Raw genomic sequence first — 22777 nt, 5'->3', positions numbered from 1 at the left:
GCACAACAGTGATGAATGAGGGAAACACACAAATGTGTAGTCTTCAGGATGATTACCAAACGCTTCAAAAGTTTATATTATTAACCTGAATCAGGCGAACAGGGGTGTTGAGAAAGCAGATGAGAAATAAAATTATGCAAAACCTAGGAGCTGACTAGCCTGATCACCTTCTGGAACAAAACAGTAGATATTTTTTACCTGGACTTCAGCAAAGCTTTAGACACTGTTTCCCACAGCCTTCTCCTGGGAAAACTGGCAAGACAGATTGGGTGGGTGGTCTGTGAGATGGGTAAGAAATTGGCTAACAAGTTGCACTCAGAGGGTGGTAATCCATGGTTTTTACTCAGGTTGGCAGCCTGTCACAAGTGGGGTCTCCCAGGGATTGATACTGGGCCCCATGCTGTTCAACATTTTCATAAATGATCTAGATGATGGGATTGAAAGCACCATCACCAAGTTTGCTGGTGATGCTGAACTGAGTGGTGATGTGGACGCATCAGAAGACAGAGCCGTCTTACAGAGAGACCTGGACAGGCTGGAAGAGTGAGCTAGCAAGAACAGTATGAAGTGTAACAAAGACAAGTGTAAAGTCCTGTACCTGGGACAACATAACCAAAGAGCACAGTAGAGGCTAGGCTCCGTGTGGCTGGGGAGCAGCCTTGCTGGGGGTCCTGATGGACAACAATATGAACATGAGTCAGTAGTACACTGCCACAGCAGTAAAGGCAAGTTGGATCCTGGGCTGCATCTGCAAGGGTATTACTGGCAGAGATAGTGATCATCCTGCTCTACTTGGGACTCATCAGGCCACACCTGGAGTACTGTGCCCAGTTCTGGTCTGCAAAATGGAAAAAAAGTGTGGAAAGACTGGAGATGGTTCGAAGATGATCAAAAGGGCTGGAGGATTTGCCCTATGAGGAAAGACTGAAGGAGTGCAGAATCTTTTCTCTCTGGAGAAGGCTCAGAAGGACCTCATCACAGTATTCCAGTACTTAAAGGGCAGCTACAAAGAGCACAAGAGGTTCTTTCTTCACAAGGAACAGCATGGAGAAGACAAGGAGCAATGGGTGCAAGTTGAACCAGGAGAGGTTTTATTTTGATATCAGGAAGAGATTTTGTACAATGAGAACAATTGATCAATGGACAGCCTCCCCTAGGGACATGGTGGAGTTGCCATGCTGGAAGTTTACAAGATGTGATTGGATAGGGAGCTAGATAATCTCACCTAGGCTCCCTTTCCCATGAAAGGTCAGATCAGATGATTTTCTGAGGCCCTTTCAACCCTTTCTGTGATTCTATGAAAAGTAATCTGGAGAAAGTCTAGGAGAGGAGAAAAAAAAAATGTTGCTCATTATAGAAGAATTTAAATTGATGTTGTGAAGTAACTGTATTGTGATAGACAATGATCTCTGAAGTGTGAAAGGTGCAGGATGATATAGTTTTCTGAGTTCGAGGCAATAATGAAGAAAGGAGAGACAAAGTAAGATTATTTACCTTTTTAAGGCGTCTGTTCTGAAGCATTTGAAATCAGAATGGAAAGATCACCAAAGCATACCTGACCTCCAAAATCTTTTCATTTTTCATTATACATTGTGTTTTATTAATACAGTGTGTTTGATAATAATCATTTGTAGTTAGGACCAGGTATCCAAAATGATTATATATCAGTTTCGTCTTTTTTCTCTGTAAAATATCTAGCTGGTAATTGTTTGCATTCCTTGATTGGAAAACTCAGTTCCATAAACATTTTTTGATAATGTAACAGCAGATTTAATTAAAAAAAAAAAGGCAGGAGGTAGTGTTTATAGGAAAGTGTGTGAGGGCAAAAGGAGTTTTCTGTATGGGGCTATTTTTTCCAGAAGCAACAAATATTAATTTCTTTGACAGTTATTCGGAATATGCAAAGAAATACAGCACTGCAAGGGAGACAGACAGCATTCAGGCACAGAAACTGATTTGCTGAGGGAAAATGTCTGTTTTTTTCCTTAAAAATAACTATAAATATTTGAAGAGCATAAATGCTAAAGCACAGAAGCACAAAGGGAGTAACGCAAAGGGATTACTGAAGTGAAAATTCAGATTGGCTGAGTATTAGGAAAAAATGATTGACAGTGAGAATAGAATATGTAGTGGAGCACTTTCCCAAAGGTATTGGTAAAAGCCCTGTCTTAGTCTTCACTGAGGTACCTCAGAATAGATTGTATAAAGAAGCAAAAAGCTATTCTGCAGGGAAACATGCTGTTCTTGGAGAGCCAAGCTAGAGGACTTAATAGATTTGCTACAAGTCATTGCTATGAATCATTTAGAGATGTGTTACAAATTTTTTCTCATTGAAAGAAGTTCTATAACATTTCCCACATATCCAGCTCAGCGAATCATAGTGAGTTTGCATTTGTCGCAAACTTAGTAAATCAATAGCCCATAACAGTACTTTATATACATTATTCATTACACTTTTGTTAAACACTCTGTTTTAAAGAGGAGGAGGAAATAGAGGTAGGTGAAAGATGTAAGGTGCTTGTGTTCTGGCAAGGAGAGAGAATTTAGGGAGAGAATTGTGGAAGTTTGCAGGTGCAGTGATTTCACTGTGACCTGGATTTCATCCTCTATTCCTAGCCTGTTTCTTTCTACATACTAAGATTTGCAAGTGTTCTGGGTACTAATATTGACTTAAAAATGTACAGCTTTCAATGATCCAAAGGAAATGAACGCAGAAGGTTTTAAGAGTATACTTTCTTAAAGGACCTGACCTTCAGAAAAAGCACTTTGTCTCCCAGATGCTAACAGTATTTCTTCAAGGACTTGTGTATGCTTTGCATAGGCACAAGCTGGAACCGATCAAAGGAAGCTGGGGAGATTTTCAAGAATTAATTCCTCTCCAGCCCATAGGATTTTCTGAACATTTACCCTTTGAAATACCAGCAGGAAGGACACCCATTTCATACTGATTAGTCCTTGGTGTTCATCAACTTCTGATGTAGGTAACCTGCTGTGGAGACTGGAACTCATGTGTATTGAGTTATCGATTATATATTACTCCTTTCTACTTTCAAGAAATACCTAAGGGAAAGAAACTAAAAGTACTCATGACAATATTTTGGTCCCTTGATGTGGACTTGAGCAACACCCATTGATCAATCACTACGTGCCTATTTGTTTCCATGTCCTTTTCCCCCCTGCTCTTCTTTTTACCGTGCCCATGCAGAGGTGCCAGAGCTTGGAAATGACTGAGAGTTTCCTGAGCCTCTAGATGAGGTGTTTAAAATGATTACCATAAGGAACAGCATATTCCTTTTAGTTCAGGCAATTCTTATGGATAGTACTTATTTTGTGTTCAAAAGATGGAAAAACAAATTCTAGTCTTCTTCCCTTTTCATCCCATGTGCCCAGTGTGTATATGTTTATCAGATGATACAAGGTGCGGTCAGCCACTGCTGTGTTCATAAATATTCATACCTATACAGATGAGGGGAAAAAAAGAGTGACAGGTTAGCATAAATTAAATATTCAGCATAACTCAGCAACATCAGGATTAAAATGGAAATAGGCAAGATACAGGAAAAACTGTTCCAAGAAAATGTTTGAAAAGAAAATACCTCTCTGTATTTCATCAATCACTATATTTGGAAAAAATGAAATATTTTGCTCTGAGATAAGACAAATTAAAAAGATGGTAAAATGCAGATTGGATTTCAAGAGCCAGCCAATAAGCTGACAAAAGTTGCCAGAATCAGGCAGGAAGATTGTTCCTCTAGAATCCTAGAACAGAAATTCTCAAAATGTCATTGTCTTGGACATTATAAGGCTGCAAACGTTGTTTGAGAGCAATGTTCATATGTGTTTAGTTGTTTGCTGCCTTTATTCTCCATTTGTTTAGTCAAGATTCTCTTTCCCTTACTGGAAATGTTAATATTTTTAAGATGATTTAATACAAAACTGTAGTAAGTATTTGGACTATGTCCCTGGCATCTCTTCCACATTAACTAGTAATACATCATATTAGCGACAGCTATTTGGTGATGTGTTACACTAAGAAAACAACAGAAAGTTCTGTGAGAACATATTACTGTAATGCATCATCAGAGTCCAAAACTGTTGGGTAAAATTGGCCTGTATGAACACCTAGATGTCAACTTCCAGGTCCTTACAACCTTTGCATGAAAGATGTACTCATTTACTACTGGTAGTATGATACTTCAATTTCTGTAAAAGCTCCAGGATTTAGCCAACCTGTTCTGCGCTTCTTCAGTTGAGTCTTTGTTTGCTTTTAGGGACACACAGAAACTTCACTGAGTTGATGAGAAAACTTTCCATTACTGTACATTAACACTGAATCATGCTAGTTGTAAACTTTGCATTTAAGTTCATACCAAAGTTGTCTGTTTGAAGGGTGCTCTTGTCCATGTAAGGAGTATGAAGCAATCAGATTTGCCCAGACTTTATAGCCTGTTTTCATATTTGTAGTTGAAAATTTTTTGATATAACCATTATGATAAAGTTTTTGTTAGTTTTATTTAAGCAATCTTTGAAAACCTGTAAACTAGCATATACTTTGTGCCTGAAGAATGAAGCAATGCATTTAAGTGAATTTTTTATTCTGAATATATTGATTACTATTATAAAAACAAAGAAAAACTTTCCAAGACGGGAAACGGCTCACAGGAGTAAAATTACTTGTGTGTTTGTGTGCACGTCACACAGTGTTGTGCTAGCCTACCTTTTTCTGGATCTAATCCAATCCAGAACAGCTGAACCTGTTAAAAGCAGCTGAAATCTGCTATTTTCATTTTTTTCAGCAGAAAACAGATAGACTAACTATAATTGCGATTATTGCTACAGATGATTCATTCTAGCAGCTGTAATTTCTTTCTTTTCTCAGGATTCTAATCGTGAAAGTAAATGGATTTTTTTTTTTTTTTTCTGATAATGTTTTGGGAGGAATGTAATACTGGTGGTTGCTTGCAGGATTGTATTTTAAAGCTGAATGCGCACACACCCCCACATGTAATTGTTAGTTAAAAAATAAAAAAAAGAAAAGAGGAATGAAAATTAAGAATTTGAGGGATATTTGTCCCCCTCCCTCCAAAAAACCCACAAAGAAAATTAAACAGTACTTTCAGAAACTACTATGTTCTAGTGTTAGACTTTAAGGACATAACATTGAAACAGAATACTTATTTAGTAAATGGCATTCTACAATTCTCTTTTAATTTAGACAGGTTTTAAGACGAGAATGATAATATCCAGTTACTTAAAATACAGTGTTTCTGCTATAAAATTAATACATTTGTATAAGAAAAGAATCCAAACAACTAGTCTCTTTCCAAGACTGAGTCCAGGCAATTACATACGTGTTAGAGTTCCTGAGGACTGAGATGCTTCTTTGCCATCTATATGGTGCATGCTTTCTGAGTTTTGACTGGACAACTGGAAAGGAATAATGAGACAAGAATCACTTCTTTACTTTTCGAATGGTAGTGATTAAATATATGCTTTAAAACATTTTAACAAAGAAGATCTATAGAAGTATAAAAATCAGTATCTCCTTATTGAGCCAATCCTGGTATCATCTAGTTGTCAGACAGAAAATATAGCTGCTATTTGACTTTTTCACAATTGTTTCAATATGTTTAGGTGAAGGTTAGACTGATATTTTCCCCAATTTTTCATAAAAAATATTTAGTATACTCTTAACACATTGAGAAACTATGAAAATGGATTTTAAAAAAAACCCAATTGCTAAGTCAATTATATAAAATATATTAGTGTTTTAGTATGCTCAAATGGGCATATTCTTTCATTCAAATAGTCAGTTTTTCGGGTATTTGCAGCTCTGTATATGTATCCAGTCTAAAAAAAATGCTGATGTTATCAACTGGGACCTCTCTTCATTGGTTGTAAGAATTGTGGCCTATGGCTATTGCAACTGTGGCTATTGCCCAGATTGCCCAGCTGGATTGAATTGATTAAATTTCCTAATTAAGGTTTAGACCCTGCCTACAAAAGGTGGGCCATTTCCTCCTGGCTGTGGGAGGTGCAAATGACATCCTTGGAGCTGCAGCCTGGGCTGGTGAGCAACAATGGCCTATAAATATTTGTTACTTTCTTTACTTACATGTACAGCTCAGATATCTTCAAAGTTGCAAATAATAAGGTTATGCCTATGAAGAGCGCAAAGAGCTACAAAGGAAATTGAAAATTCAGTGAGAGAACTTACGTGGGTAAAAGCCTAAGTATTTTGGCTCACTTGTGGACATGCAAACTGCCGTGGGTTAGGCCGCTCATGCAACCGAACCCCACACAGCCGGTCACTCACCCTCCCCCACCCCCAGGAATGAGGGAGAGAATTAAAGGAGAAATGGGAAACCCGTGGGTTGAGATAAGAACAATTTAATACAGATGATTTAATACACAGTGTAGGTGCTCACCACCCCCTCGTATGCGAAGCCCGTCTCGTCCCGAAGCTGCAATCCCGGACGAATGCGAGGCCTCGAAAGTGCAAAAGAGCAAAAGCGAAAAGAGAGCCAAAGCACAAAAAGCCCTTCTGTCCGGCTGACCCTCACCTTTATACTGGGCATGACGCTGCATGATAGGAATGCTAATTGGCCAGTTTGGCCCTCAATCTTAAGTTCCACCACAAATCACAAGGGGAATCGTGGCCTCCTTGTCCCGGCTATGCTCCCCCCTTATCCTGCTGTGCTTCTGCACTCTGGCACACTGAAAAGTCCTTGGAGTCTCACATCCAACCACAAACATCAACTTGCTATCAACATTCTTCTCAGAGCGAGACTCTGAGTAATACCAAAACACGGAGCTCTTCCAGCTGCTAAAAAGAAGAGCTAACTGTCCCAGCTAAAACCAGGACACAAATAAATTTATTAGCACATCTGACACCTTAAAGGTTTATAGAAATACTTCTGTTGTATCTGTGTTTGGGGGTTCCATTCTTATCAGTTTCAAGAATTGAAATACTAGTATACTGAAACTGGTAAGAAAACTTCTGAGCAGTGTTATTTCAACTGAAAAACTGTAGCGAAGACATTTTTTCGCTGACGCATGGGGGAAAAAAACAACCAAACAAACACACAACAAAAAAAAACAACTTGATATATTAAGATGTTTTGTAAATTGGTCTCAGTTTGGTGATAGTAACCTATGATGTAATCCAAAATGACAGTTACGCAGTTGAAAAAGACAATGTTTTGCAATCTCTTATTCAGGTGTGAAGTAAATGGCAAACTTAAGCTAAATAAAGGTTAAGAACAGATACACCAAGTTTAAATAAATCACATTATTCAGTATCCCATCTTCTCTTTTTCTTATAAGCTTAGAGGAAGTTGTTAGGAAGCATAAAAGTCAAGTTCGTCACTCCTGTGAGACAGATTTAGAAATAGCTTAACTTACAGAAAAAAATCATACCATGAAACCATTGTATCTGTTGAGTCAACAAGGATTAATAGCCAGGGTGGCTAAGCATTTTAGTTTCCAGGCTTGTCATTTGAAAGCATATTGCCATACTTGCGTAGGGGACCGTGCTGAGAGGCCAGGGATGGAGGAATGTAAAAAATATCCTTCAGCGAGTAACTGATGATACCTTCTGCTTTTTCTAAGATCAGCCACATTGTTTGTGTCAAAAGGAACTTCAGAAGGAAAAGACAACATTTTATAATTTGCAATGTAGAACACTTGTCTTAATTTGTACTGATTTGTTTTGAAATACTTTTTCACTGTTTGAAAGCAAGCTTAAAGTTTGAATCAGAAATTAAACGATTCACTGTAAAGAAAGGGAACAGCTTTTCAAACAACTTCAATTTGGAAACAATTTTAATGTGATTAATCCAGAAGTTCTTTTAAATTTTATCTTTTGTCCCTGAGAATGCAAAAAAAGTATATGGTAGTGTTGTGTGTATCCTTTTGGCCGTTAGCTTTTCTTATGTAAATCTGACTGGACTCCAGTTAGAGAGCCATATTTTCAAAACAATACTTGAATGTTGAGTCGAGGTCTTATATGGATGTTTGTGCATGCTGAACATCCACATATACTCTTTGAACACTATCTGCATTTTTTTGCTTGAGAACGAAATCGCTTCTACATACAGGTAACAGCCCTGAAAGGTTCTAAAAACTAAGTGGCGCAAAAAACAGAGCTCATGTTTTGAAAATTCTCCTTTTCTTTTTTAAGCTTAAGCTTTCAGGAGATGCCAGGAGAGTGTGTGTGTGTGTGTCCCATATTTTGTAAAGCAGCAGTTTCCCTCATTTATCAGTGATGGATGTCCACTTGGTAACACAGAAAGAACCCTTTACAGAAAATTAGTGAATATAAATGGAAATAGCATGAGTGGGTCAGGTTTTACAAGAGCAAATTCTTAATGTTATAGTTCTTGAAAGCAGTATGCCTCCTATTAGCCTCATGGTATCTTTAATCTTCATGAACCACATGTTTGAAAGCCAAACAGTTCCAAAGAAAAGACCAGATTATACCTTGGATCTGACACTAGTCTGAGCAGATAGGGTGTGCCCTTTTGTTTTCTGGTGACACCACATGGGTACACGCAGTAGAATTTAGCCTCATGACCTGGTTTTATTGGCAAATCTTAAGACTAATACCTTATATAAATATTTTTTCACAGTGTTTTTTTCTGCTTACTTCAAATATGCTTTTTAGTCAGAATGTGGCTATTCTGAATTAATTTTCAACAGAAAGGCAAATGCTTTTCTTCTTTGTGGGCTACAATAATTACGAGGCATATACCACATTGAGTTTTACCTTCCTGTTGTCTAATAAAAACTTTAATTCTTTAGAAGATATCATAAACAGCTTGATATTTAATTCTGAATCAATCTTTGTATAGTAGGGTTTCTCACAGTCTTTAACCAGAAAATAGTGGCTTCAGTGAGGCTAAGGCTCCACTACATAGAGCAGAATCTTGAGAATAATTTTGGCAAACTTCTCCAAAGAAAATGCAGGCTACAACTATTTGCATAGTTTGTATTAGTATTTTGAATGGAGTTGTACTGAGATGAACACAAGCAATAGTTAGTAGTATAGATGTGTCAGCCTAAATTCTTTCTTTAGTTTTTATGTATACCCTTCATGATTTTATTTTATTTATGCATATTTCAGCACATTCTATATGTAGTCCCAATAAAGTATTTTAGTGAAAATAGTCGGAAAATCAATTCTGCCTGACACTTTTGCCTGAGGAAAAACCTATTTCCTCCCAACTTTTATGAAGCGATATTTCAAAATATTTCAAAATATACTTGATATAAAAAGGTTGCTTCAAGTTGAAGTGTTTATTTGAAATAAAAAACAAAACACAAAACACTTAAAGGTGAAAACAAATGTCAGAACATTGCTGAGACGTTCAATTGTTGTAAGCAATGACGTGGGGAAGTGAGAAATGCTTAATTGCACTGTCTACACTTCGCTAAGAATTAGTCCTCTTCATAACTATTTTCCAAATAAACACTGAGAGGTGTGTTTATTGTGACAGACACATAAATAAGCAAAAAACTTATGTAAAAAACGAATTAGAAAACCTATAATATTTGCAGAACACTTTAAAAAGTTTGCATATATATTACATTAGAGTAACCAGTAATAGCTTGTGTAAAGGTGCATGGTAGTTCATTTTATATGGCAAGCTGCTCTTCTTGAATGTTATTAGACAGAGTTTGTCATAGTATTATATGTTTTTACTGATTATCTGTCGAAATAATTGATTTTGCTTGAGGCTGAGGATCTCTTATTCAGTACAGAACCAAAAGGAGATTTTTTTGTCTGACATTCCTTTAGCACTAAGCTGACACCAAAGTCTCAGGCTTGCAGTTCATCTGGCAGAATCAGACCCTTTAAACACGATACTTAAGTATGCATGCTCTGCTTCGTCCTTTCACTACAATGAGATGCCACATCTTGAAAACCAACTAATTCATCCCTGTTCCTTGTCATTATAATGGATGATAATTTGGAGTATTTCAGCAAGTTTATTTTGGAGGACAGCTTTAACCTCAGTAAAATTTGTTAACATAAAGATGGTCTATAGGTAGACTGGTTAAAGATGCCTTAAATATGAGAGATGCCTTAGAAATATTCTATGAATTAAATTAATCTGTTTCATAAAAATTTGTAAATTACTTCTAGCCATACATGTGCACTACACAGATCAGCGTCTGAGGTGGAAGAGCCCCACTTTTCCTCTTACTTCTCCATGCAAGTACTGGTTTTTGTCCGTTGTTTCAGGAAATATAGGCTGTTTAGAAAAGGAATGTGAGCACAGAATGATGTGAAAAGGAACACACTGCCCAGCTTGTACCATTGAAAAATGGTGAAGGAAAAGCTGCCTCTGAAAAACATGTGGCAGCTTGATACCATGTTCCTTGTGTTGGAATTATAGTAATAACTTGGCATGCAAAAGTACTATGGAAAACTTAGCTTCCAATCATCACAGGTATCTGAGAAGGCAAAGATTTTTTCAACACACCCGTGTGAAGAGTTACTGAAGTTGTGGTATTGGAAAGCAAAAAGGATCCATTAAAAGTATTATAAGGATTCATAAGAAATTGCAGATGAAGATAAGGAATAGGAAAATGTCAGTCATTCCACAAGTGAAAGGAAAGTTAGCAGTGTAATTAGCAGGTGGGAATTTGATATTTTTTTTTAATTATTTATTTTTTTAAAACTATTTACTTATCATGATAGGGCAGAATTTAGCCAACCACTGCATGAACTGTCGCTGTATTGATATCACAAATGGAAATCGGAGAGCTGTTGATCTAGCTAGGTACTGTGCTAGCTCCTGGAATGGGAGAAAGTTTCTATAGCTTGTCAACAAGTAGCCAACTTGACTGGACAGATAGTCAGCTAACAGAGCTGGAAGGGAAGGATGCTATCTACATGGAAGCTGGCCATAAGTTCATATAATAGCCATGGCATTTCAGCCAAGGATTAGAGGGCTATTTTCCCTTCAATGGAACAGAAGGTTCTTTCAAACCAGGACTCAGGAAATGGAGCAGATGAGTCCAAAACAGAAAGCAGCCAGAAATACCCACAGCCAACAGCTAGCTATTCAGCTAGATGCAAGAGTAACCTACACAAGTGAGAGAAAAAGAAAAAAATCCAGTTGGGTATTTATTATTCAGGAGAAGTAATAAGGTTGAGCCGTAAGTTGGCAGCTAGATACATACTGAAGGGAGAGGCTGAAGGAAGGAAAGTGAGGGGTGGAGTAAACTCCCTTCATTTCACTAAAGGATATGCAGAATTTATATTCTGCATTTAACAGGAGCCTACAGTTGTTTTTACATATGTTTTCAAATGTGTTTAACATTTGTACAAATCTTTTTTGCATATTTGCAGACATTCAGGATTATATGTATTAGTAATTGGTTTTTTGTTTGTTTGTTTGTTTTACCAAGTTTTTTAGTTAGCTTGTTTTCAGATCACTGGCCTCTCAAACTTGGATTCTGTGTTGGGTCCATTTCAGTTTTCTCTTTAATTTGGGATTTATTCTTTTGCTCTTTTTGTGACCACTTCAATTTTTTTCACATACAACTCCTACCCTAATTAAAGGTAGCTCAATTATTAAGTACATCTGCTGCATTGCTTTCAGACACACTTGAGTTAAGATATTCCTTAGAACATTCATTTTTATATTTACATTGTTTATGCCTTTTCCCATAATTTGTTTCTGTATTTTCTAATCTTGAGTTTAAAGCTTTAAGTGGTAAAGATTGTAAAAAATTATCATATAATGAATGTTATCCTAAAGAAATAAAGCATGAACCCTAGGTCGGTAAATAATATATTCTGCTTTACTGTGTTTCTTTCTTGCAGTCCCTACAGAGTTCTTGTGCTTGATCTTGAGCAGGAATAGTTAATGGAGAAAGAGGAAAAATAGCATGTTTCTGACTTTTCTGTGGAATTAGTCTTTGGTAACTCTTGCTGCACTGTGAAAGGAAGAGGAAGGAAAAGCTGAAATCCAGCACAACAATTGAGTCTCCTGTAGCCCTTTCTTTTCCCAGACAGTCATTGGGAAATAAAATTTGTTTTCTTCCTCAGACTTTATGTCATGTATTAATGCAAAGCTGGTTTTGCCTCAGATAATACATTTTGTTTTCCTTTTGGTCATTCTTGTTTGTCTTGGTTTTGCTTTGTGACTTATGTCTTAGTAAAGGCTTTATTCCTACTTAGTCCTACTTAGGAGCCAATTGAGCTTCTGTGGAACCAACTTGTTCCTAAATTCTGCAATTGAGATGTTGCCAAGAAATTTCTCTAAGTCTTTGCCATGGGAAGTTTAAAAAAATAAAAAAAAAAAAAAGGAGGAGGAGAGAGAGGAAACTTGAAACCATTTCTTAAAAACAGAAAGCATAGCAACCACAGTCAGAAACATTTAGCAGTCTGGCAGCTGACAGCAGGACATACAAAGAATAACAAAATAGTCTATTGAAGAGGGGACAAAGATATTCAAAAACTTGTGTCCACAGCAGGGTGAAAAACAAAACAATCCCATTATCGAGGTTGTTAGAAAAAAATGTTAATTTTTTCTGCTAATATAACATTTTAAACGATATGCCAGTAACCTAACACATAAAAAGACATTCTCTGGCATCCTCTTTAGATGTCTCTATCCAGGCAGTCAAAGTGGGAGAGAAAAGAAACAAACAGTTCTGAGATCTGCCTTTGAAACTCCAGCAGAAGAGACCAGTTTGCCTAGATCAGCTACCACAGCTGTATTAATTCTGCAAATAGGCGACTGATGCATGAAACTGAGGTGACTTTCCCAGTACTGCACAGTGAATCTAAAGAAAAGCAACTAAACGGTTTTTCAGAACAGTGCTCTATGACATTCATGATATGCCTATTACTTGGATTCTGTTAGTACTGGATTAGTTTCTACAACTGTATGAAGCCATTACCAACTTTTTTGTTGTCTTAGAATAATTACGGTACCTTCCCTGTACCAAATGATGAGTTATTTGTTGTTCCACTTTTTTTGCATTCTTTAGCATCATTGTTTGGGGGTAGGGCAGCGATGGTTTTGAGATAGTCTACAGTGGACCTTCAGGTGTGTTATTGATTTTGCAGTGAAATTCCATATATTTATGCTATTTTTTTAGCCTTCTTTTTGTTATGTATTTGCCTTCCTAGAATTTACAGGGATAATGATAATAAACAATTTAAATAGAACATATATTTGTGTGCATAAAGTATGTCAGTTTTCTGTGAACAGAAGTTTTAAAAATGTCTGATGTGTGATATATCCTGTAATATTAAGAAAGATAGGTGCAGAAAATGTTCATGTTGTTTAGTTACAGAAACAATAACCATCACAAATTTGTTGTCTCCAGTTAGCCATTCAGTGTAGCATTAAAGCACCATCTGAGTGTATTATCATGGCATAGTATGTTACAATTTTATGTTTACATAAAACACCTATTGTTCAAGCCCAGCTTTTATTGAGTGTAGCTTTTGACCAGATTGGATACATTTTATTTTTCTGTTTGAATGACCAGTGTGCTCTGTACTCTGTAATTGCATACTCTTTTTTGTCATAGTAGCTGCCATTTTCCTCAAAAGAAAACGGGAGGGGGATGGTACCCTATAGGAAATTATATAATCATGCTATATGAACAATACGTTAGCCTCAAAAAAGTCCATGTCATGTTTCTCAAAAGCCACTGCCCTGAGAGGGGGCAGGCCTAATAAAGCCGCTTTACATGTTTCCAGTTATGAAATATTCTTTTTTCTCTATTGGATAATTTAAGCAATGTTGAGTGCTCCTTTGGACTTGGACAATCAATAGCCTTCATGTGGGTTTCTTTCCTCTTCCGTCACCTTGAAAGAAACGAGTCCAATTTTAGTAGAGTGCAGGGAGTTCACTATGCTCTGTTTCCACTCCACTATTTTGGATGTTCCGAGTAGACAGGAAGAGGGAGAGAATGTGAAACTCCCAGATACATATTCCATGGAATTTGTGGCACTGAAGTCGATTAATCATGCTCTTTTTTTTTTTTCTCCTCCCTCTAGCTTTATTAAGTTGAGCTTTTTTGAGCTGAAACTTGCAGAGCAGTTTCCCAGACTATATTACCTAAGTTAAAATAATGCAGTAAAATGCACATGCTATCATTTTTTCCAGATGTTTATGTATCTATACCATGGAACAGTGTCCTGTTGTCCTGAAACTTACCTCTCACTGAATAGGACTCTATAAACCCTCTTTTTTTGTTTTGGTGCTCAAAATGAACCCTTTTCAAAATGCCCCATGCTACCACCACCACCCACACACACGTATCCACCCCAGGAAAATTAAAACCATTTCATCTGAGAAAGAATAAATTGTTTCCTTGCAGCTTTCATTGTACCTGCTAGTCTCTTCTCTGTGTTCTGAAAACAAAGCTTATTTATAAAAAGTTGAGTAATCCTAGAGGCTTGAATAGCTGTTGTCATTCATATCGTTGTGCTTTCACATTGTGTTCAGAAATACACCCCATTGCATTGCAAACATTTGATCTGAGGCTTCTTGAATTTTGTGTAAATAATCTCTAGTTTATTGTGTTCCTTGATATATTCGTTTTGGAACTTGGAAATTAATTGAGGCATATTAGCAAAATGACAAGTCTCCTGTGAGAAGCTGACGTTCATGGATTAGTTTAGAATTATTCAGCAAATACCAAAAAAAAAAAACCCATGATAACTCTCAATGGTCAGTTTTGCATTTGAATTTCTGGGGAATGTGATGCTGTGTGTGCACCAGGTAGTTCTCAATGAGCAAGGAAATTCTAGTGGCTGTTCAAGCAGGCTGATAAAGTCGCCTCAGGCTTCGCTTACTGTAGGTCCCATTGCTGCAGTTTCTGATATCAGTAAGTTATCTGTCGCTGACTTCACTGTGAACGTAAAATTGTAGGTTAGCAGCACCTACCTGAGCCATTTTAGATGATACTAGTCTCCATTTTAGAGAATTAACAGCCATTGTTTGCACCACATGATCCCAGTTTCAGAAAAAGTATGAAAATACTGCTTTATGGTACCATAAGGATTTATGTGATTATTTTTTTTTTTCTTAACGGATTTAGGGACTGGATTCATCCATTTATTCAAATTGCATTTAGGAAAGTATTTTTTCCTCACCTCTCTATTAAGTAAATAGACAAGCTTTTTAGAGCAAGATCATAATGTAGGTACTCTGAACTCCTGGTTTCTCTTTGATTCTCAAGGAAGCCTAGATGCTGCAAATTAGGTGATGCGATTAGCTCCTTAAGGATGGTATTTTGTTTTAATAATGTAATTTCAAAGAAATATTTCATAGTAATTTAGAGGCTTTTAATCACAGTGATTGAAAGGCTGTTGCTAGCAGAGTTGGTCAGTATTCTGAAATATTTAAGAGTAATGCCATTTCTTCACTCATAGTATTTGATGTACAAAATACAAAAAGAAATCTTTAATGTGGAAAGGGCTGCACTTTGAATTGAAAGTGGTATTGAAATGTGGATTCTTTCACATCTTTCATGGGTTTAAACTTCATGGCATAAGGTCAGTAGAAAGAACTGGTGCAGTTTTGTTGATATTAATGTTTTTATTAGATCAACTTTTTAATTTTATTTTTGATCTGTTGTATATTTAGGATACATCTCTATTATCAACAGTAAATTCCTTATCTTCTTCACGTCTTCTCAAAGTCATTCATACATTTATACATTGCTCATTTGTTATCATGTTTTCATTGGCTGCTGTTCTACATTTTTTGTTGTTGAAAGCACCTGCCATGACGACTGGCAAAATCTGTAGTGAGTTCTTAATACATTTCTAGAGTTAATTGCATAATAGGGCCCTGGCTTTTAATAAACTATATACATGATATATCTTTGGGAAGCATGAATTAATTTTGCTTGTGCTCCAATATGACCACAGACCATGTTACCATGTTAAAGAGTGCTGAGCTTAAGTTAATATTTGCTGTCCCTTAGCTGGACTTATTTGTTAAGACTCAGCACTGTGACATTGTAAGTTACCCAACGGTTGTCCTAGATGGTAGCAAAAGGAGCTCATGTCTTGATTGTAAAATTCTATGTAGGTCTGCCCTTTTTCTCCTGGAAAACAAATTTATTCCTTGCTTTAGATAGCTCTGTTGCAAGTTATTCTGGGAACTGCTAACTGCTTCTTTTTTTCTTGTGAGTTTAGGTGAACTTTTGCAGATTCCAAGAATGAGGTAATTAGATATTTTAAAGACTGAGGTCTTGAACCTTACTTAAGAGGAAAGAATACAGTGAATGGAAGACAAATTCAAGGTGCTCTTAATAGCACAATATAATTCCACAAGGGCTGGCAGTTTCCTGTGCAGGAAAATTATATTGTTGTTGTATGAAAGTGAGCGAAACAGCAGGTGACCTATTACCAGGGCCAGCCCAATAGATGTGCTAGGAAAGCACATAGCACTGCAAGGATACTGACTGGTAGGTTGTGTAGGAGTAAAGGTGAATGTGACTCAAATATTTCTCCATTGCGAATTACCTTCAGTTGACTAATTGTGGCTACATGTCTCTATTTGAGGGACAATGTATTGAGTTGACATTAAAGAACAATGTGTAGGGTGTCTTAGGTGGAAATAGCAGTGGATAATATAAGCCCTATTAAAAGCATGTTTGTCTTTATGTACCCAGAAGGAAGAAAAAAATTTTTAAAAGGCAGAATCTGTGGAAAATAATAAATGAGTAAATTTCCAAATTGAATTTATTTGTACCCTGGAGGCTATTGATTCTGAAATATATACTTCCATGGGTTATAGAGCAGATATTAGTCTCAGAATTGTTCCTTTCTGTTCAGTTCTTTTCCTGAAATTTAATGACTATTACTTTTTGTGAATGTACTGCTTTTGTCCTTTTTACTATGCTTTGCTGATGGCTGACTACGTCTTTCACGGACAGGGAGATTGGGAGAGGGGTAAGAATCTCAGCATAACGCCAGAAAATGGGCTTCCAAATGCCAGCTGCGTTCAGTTAATAGTTTAAAGTTCTTTTCAATTACAATTTTCAGTTATGGCTCATATATTCCTGTTTTAATACTATTATCTATGATAATTCAGTTCCAAATTTTAAATTTTGTAAGATTAAAAGAATATGAACATCCTAAAACTTAGAACATAAGCACTCTAAAGCATAGGTGTAGACTTTATTCTGTTTCCACACAATGAATGTAATAAGATGCAATTATTCACATCTCGGTAACTGCGAAGTTTTAATTGTAGAATATTGTCATGGTTTAGCCCAGCCAGAAACTAAGCATCATGTGGCCACTCGCTCACTCCTTTCCCCTCGCCTAGCCGCCCAGTGGAAAGGAGAGGAGAAAATATAATGAAAGGCTCAAGGGTTGAGGCAAGGACAGGGAAGGATCAGTCACCAATTATGGTTACAGACAAAACAGATTCAACTTGGGGAAAAAATCAATTTAATTTGTTACCAATAAAATCAGAGAAGAATAATGAGAAACAAAGCCAGATCTTAAAAACATCTTCCCCCTCTTCTCATCCTTTCTTCCGAGGCTCAACTGTGCTCCTCATTTCTCTACCTCCTCCCTCCCTGTGGCACAGGGGGATGGGGAATGGGGGTTGCAATCAGTTCATCACACGTTGTTTCTGCCACTCCTTCCTTCTCAGGGTAGGACCCTTCCACTCTTCCCCTGCTCTGGCATGGAGTCCCTTCCCACAGGAGACAGTTCTCCACAAACTTCTCAGGTGTGAGTCCTTCCCACAGGCTGCAGTTCTTCATTAACTGCTCCAGCGTGGGTCCCTCCCACGGGGTGCAGACCTTCAGCAACCAACTGCTCCAGCGCAGCCTTCTCACAGAGTCATGGCCTTCTTCAGGTGCAGCCACTTGCTCTGGCCTGGGGTCCTCCATGGCTGCAGGAGGATTTCTGCTCCACCGTTAATCTCCGCCGCCTTCCTCTCCACCCTCCACCAGGCGAGGGGCAGCAGCCCAGTGCAGCCAGCTGCCTGCACCTTCCTCCTCTCTCTCCGTTGCAGGTCCTTCTTGGCACAGCATTTTTTTTCCCTTGTTAAATATGTTATTTACAGAGGCGCTGATGGGCTCAGCCTTGGCCAGAGATGGGTCTGACTTGGAGCTGGGGAAGCTTCTGGCAGCTTCTTACAGGTACCACCTCTGTAGTCCCTCCCCCACTACTAAAACCCCACCACACAAACCCAACACAAATATGGAAGTAAGAAATTGTCATATGCAATATTTAGGGATTGCAAGAACGTTTTAATATTGGTGGCATATAATTCCCAGCATTTACCACTCTTACTGAAGTGCTTTAGCCATTACCCTCATACGTTCTATGTTAAACTACTTGAAGAACTGGTGACCAGTTATTGAGAAAACTATTGCCAGAATTTCTGTTTGCACTTTGTCCATCAGGTCCTCGAACCGTATTTATAAAAAGTTTTTTTTTCTTTGTTGGCAGATGACTTTGAAGACTATAAAGCTGTTTTAGACATCAAGGAAACTTAGCTCTCCTTTTGTCTGCTCAGTTTTTCTAATACAGCTATTAACTACTAATTTTATTATTCAGTTAACTAGCTTTCATTAATATCAGACAATTTGAATTTGTCCATAAACAAGAAATTCTCTTTGTACATTTATTTGTATTGTCCTGGTACCTGTCTTTGTTTGGTAGGCAATTAAAGAATATTTTCTCCTCCTGTTCTTTGTTTTCTTAATTACTTTCATTTACAGCATGATTTAATTCTAATTTGTTCCTTCTTTTTAACCATATTGTCTAGCCTCTCTTCAATGCTTTTCAGTCTACTTTAGAAAGGTTGCCCCCGTAACTCCTTCAAATACCATGGAAGCTATCCAAAATCCCTCTATCCATAGAAAGTGGCCAATGTTTCATGAGATCAGATATCTCCACGTAATATTGCCTGCCAGGCTACTGGCTTCTTGCTGCATTCTTCTGCCTTTTGACTTTCTTCACTCTAAAGACAGAAAGTCCCCCCAATGGGAGATCACTTGCATGTACTTATTCTCCAGTACTCTTCTAAATTCCTTTGCCTGGTCTGCAATCTCTGAGGTAATTCAGAGGTATTTGATAAATGCAAATATGGATCCTTATTCTCTAAGATTACAAGTTAGTCCAATTCTAGTTACTTTTGATGTCTTCACTTAAAGAAGGCAACACATGTTATCTGCCTCTCTGTGGCAGAGTATCATTTCAGTTGTCAGGAATCCACAGTGAGGTTTATTTGCTGTCTTTGGAGACGCAGCTCCAGTGGAAACAGCAGTATCTGTACAGAACCTTAAAATAAAAAGGAGATATAGGCTTATTTATTAGCTTTTAGGATACATTTTTAATATAGTAGAATAATTCTGGCATGGATTATGGTGAAATTTGCTGGGTGGATAATGATATAATTTGAAAGAAGACAGTTCTTACAGTAAAAAGTTGTCAATCTATCAGTCATCTCTTTATTGTTCTTTTATTTTTAAACACAGGTTTTCAATAGCAGCCATCACTTCTGGGGAATGCTGTCTTAGATTGCCCGTATGCCAGTGATTTGATTTCTAACAGTAGCACAGTTCTGCACTGCATCCCCTGTCTCTTCCACTTACTGTGTGTCAGTTCAGTTTGCAGAGTGGTTTTCATCTGTGTTCAACTAGGCTTCAGAGGAAAATCATCCGGAAGCTCTACCTGAAGTATTCATTAAGTACTTTCTAGCCTCTAATAGGGATGTAAGGTCTAAACCAGTGATTGGTCCCTTGAACAGCTTCAGACTACTTTTTATAATTGGAACACTGGATTGAGGCCAGACATGATCTAGTCCTGAATGGTATAGAATCTGTAGATGAAGGAGCCTCAGCACAAAGTGCTTTGATCTGCTGAGCTGTTGCTTTTGCTTCAAATTGCTTTCTAAAGTAAGCTAAAGTTTAGAAACAGAGAAGAAGGTTATAGCTTTTGTCTCCATCCACTCATTTTCAGCCCTTCAGTGGTATTTTAACTTGAGAATATCATTTATTGTCTAATTAAAAATATTGACAAAATACTCATGCAAACCTTTGTTGTTGGGGAGCTTCTTTTAAGCAGTCCTTGTATCCTGGACAACACAGAAATAACAGTGATTTCAGAATATACTAATAAAGACTAGAACCCTGGGAACTGGTCATATCATGACAGGCTTCTCTGGGCAGAGTAAATACGTGATTTGAAGCAGGAATATTTGCTGTGGAGGTAAATTGGATTTAAAACTAATATTGTCTTTCATTTTTATCAGAAAAGTCTTCAGTGAGGGAAAATACGTAAGTGGTTTTATTTTTTGTCCAATTGAACTGGCTCAAAAATTGTCCTGTTTTTGTCTGTTTTGATCTGTATGATACTAGTTTCCCTATTTTATAGCTTCATGAATACCATGGATGCTGCTATTCCTCAGCCCCAAGGACAAACTGAAAAGATGTTAAATTATAAAGTATCTGACCTTGGTACGTTTTCTGTACATGAACAGAAGAGTTAAGACAGTGACAAAGGGTTTAGAGGAAGAAGAAATCTAATACTTCTCCTACTAGCAGAATGGCTGCGCAAAGAGGGCTTTTAAGCAATCAGGGCCCAGCAAGCTAATTTGCGACTGATAGTATAAATTATGTGCAGATTCTTTCAGATTGTTTGAATTAACTCTAGGGATATTTTTAGAGCAACTTTGTTTGGTTTAATGAAAACTGTTATTAAATCATTAGTCAATGAAAATAGTTATTTAATTTTGTGTGTATGTAAATTATCATATTCATACACCATCGTTATTATTCTTTAAACAATATACCTATTCAGGATTATAACTGTTTGGTTAAAATGGTCAGGTTCCTCTTAGTAACTTCTCTGTTTTGCTTGCAGGTTGTATATAAAAATAATGATGTCAGGTTGGAGTTATCTCGACTTGCCAAGCAAGGAGATCCTAAAATGAAGATTCATGGGGTTGTAGCATTTAAATGTGAGAATGTTGCAACCTTAGATCCAATCACATTTGAAACACCAGAGTCTTTCATCTCTTTGCCAAAGTGGAATGCCAAGAAAACAGGCTCAATATCATTTGACTTTCGTACAACTGAGCCAAATGGCCTAATTCTTTTCAGTCATGGAAAACCGAGGCACCAAAAAGATGCCAAACACCCACAGATGGTGAAGGTTGACTTTTTTGCCATTGAGATGCTTGATGGACACCTCTACCTGCTGTTAGACATGGGATCGGGTACTATAAAAATAAAAGCCTTGCAGAAGAAGGTGAATGATGGTGAATGGTACCATGTGGATTTTCAGCGGGATGGACGGTCAGGTAAGCTGCTTTTTTTAATATTCTGTATGGTTTTTCATATTGTATCTGAGAGAATACTGGGTATATACTATGTTGCCACAATTAGAGTTGTGCATCACCTGACAATAAGGGAAATTTAAGACGTTGTTACTGTCAGATACCAAAATACAATGATTCGCAGAGTAAAATATCTTATGTTAACATTTATTGGGTAATCAGGTACTTAATCTTGCAAGTAAGTGTGCAGTGTACTTCAAAAAACCCAGTAATCTCCCTCTGTGCTTGCTTACACCAAATAGCTGAAATGACAAGTTTCAAGAATAAAAACAAAGCCAAAGAGAATTACTGAAAGTAATATCCAGCGTAGGGAATAGCTGGCCCACAGAAACAGCACAGACCTTCCAATCATATCAGCAGATCTCAGCATAATTAACTTATGTGCTAATGAATGGCTAACAACACATATCAGCAGAAATGGAAATAAGTGACTCGCCGTATTCTGTCAGCATGATTTGTATTCTGTAGTGGTTTACTCAACAAATGATCTCACTGAAAAGGGTAAAAATAAAGAATTCATAAACTCTTCTTAATGCTACTGAAATCTGTTATAGCATAAAATCATAGAATCATAGAATGATTTGGGTTGGAAGGGACCTTAAAGATCATCTAGTTCCAAACCCCCTGCAATGGGCAGGGTTACCTTCCACTGGATAAGGTTGCTCAAAGCCCTATCCAACCTGGCCTTGAACACTTCCGGGGATGGGACAGCCACAACTTCTCTGGGCAACCTGTTCCAGTTCTTCACTACCCACAGAGTGAAGAATTTCTTCCTTAGATCTAATTGAAATCTCCCCTCTTTCAGTTTAAAGCCTTTGCCCTTTGTCCTATCACCACTATCATCACTATCTTGTAAAAAGTCCCCCTCCAGCTTTCTTGTACGCCCCCTTTAGGTACTGGAAGGCTGCTCTAAGGTCTCCTCAGAGCCTTCTCTTCTCCAAGCTGAAAACCCCAACTCTCTCAGCCTGTCTTCATAAGAGAGGTTCTCCAGCCCTCAGATCATCTTTGTGGTCCTCCTCTGGACCTTCTCCAACAGGTCCATGTCTTTCCTGGGCTGGAAAGGTCCTGGAGTACCTTTCCTGTGCAGTACTCCAGGTGGGGTCTCACGAGAGTAGAGTAGAGGGGCAGAATCACCTCCCTCAACCTCCTGGCCACGCTTCTTTGGATGCAGCCCAGGATATGGTTGGCTTTCTGGGTTGCAAGCATACATTGCCGGCTCATGTTGAGCTTCTCATCAACTAGCACCCTCAGGTCCTTCTCCTCTGGTCTGCTGTCAATCCATTCTCTGCCCAGCCTGTATTTGTGCTTGGGCTTGCCCAAGCACGACATTGCACTTGGCCTTGTTGGACTTTATGAGGTTCTCACAGGCCTATCTTTCCAGCCTGTCAAGGACCCTCTGGATGGCATACTTTCCTTCCAGTGTGCCA

General features: G+C 37.7%; 1 protein-coding gene across 22 annotated transcripts in view; it reads left to right on the top strand.

Annotated features, from left to right (window-relative positions):
• Positions 1-22777, top strand: part of NRXN1 (neurexin 1) — a 763795-nt gene that overhangs the window by 298761 nt on the left and 442257 nt on the right. For all 22 annotated transcript variants that reach the window (XM_086630300.1, XM_086630295.1, XM_086630283.1 and 19 more), the window contains one exon: positions 20876-21314. In XM_086630300.1, coding sequence (XP_086486426.1) covers positions 20876-21314 — 439 coding nt within the window. The remainder of the gene's footprint in view (positions 1-20875; positions 21315-22777) is intronic.

Source organism: Tauraco erythrolophus, chromosome 2, assembly GCF_009769465.1.
Source record: "Tauraco erythrolophus isolate bTauEry1 chromosome 2, bTauEry1.pri, whole genome shotgun sequence".
Taxonomy (NCBI): Eukaryota; Metazoa; Chordata; class Aves; order Musophagiformes; family Musophagidae; genus Tauraco; species Tauraco erythrolophus.
Note: the sequence above shows the minus strand (reverse complement) of the source record. Positions and strands in the feature narration are given on the sequence as shown.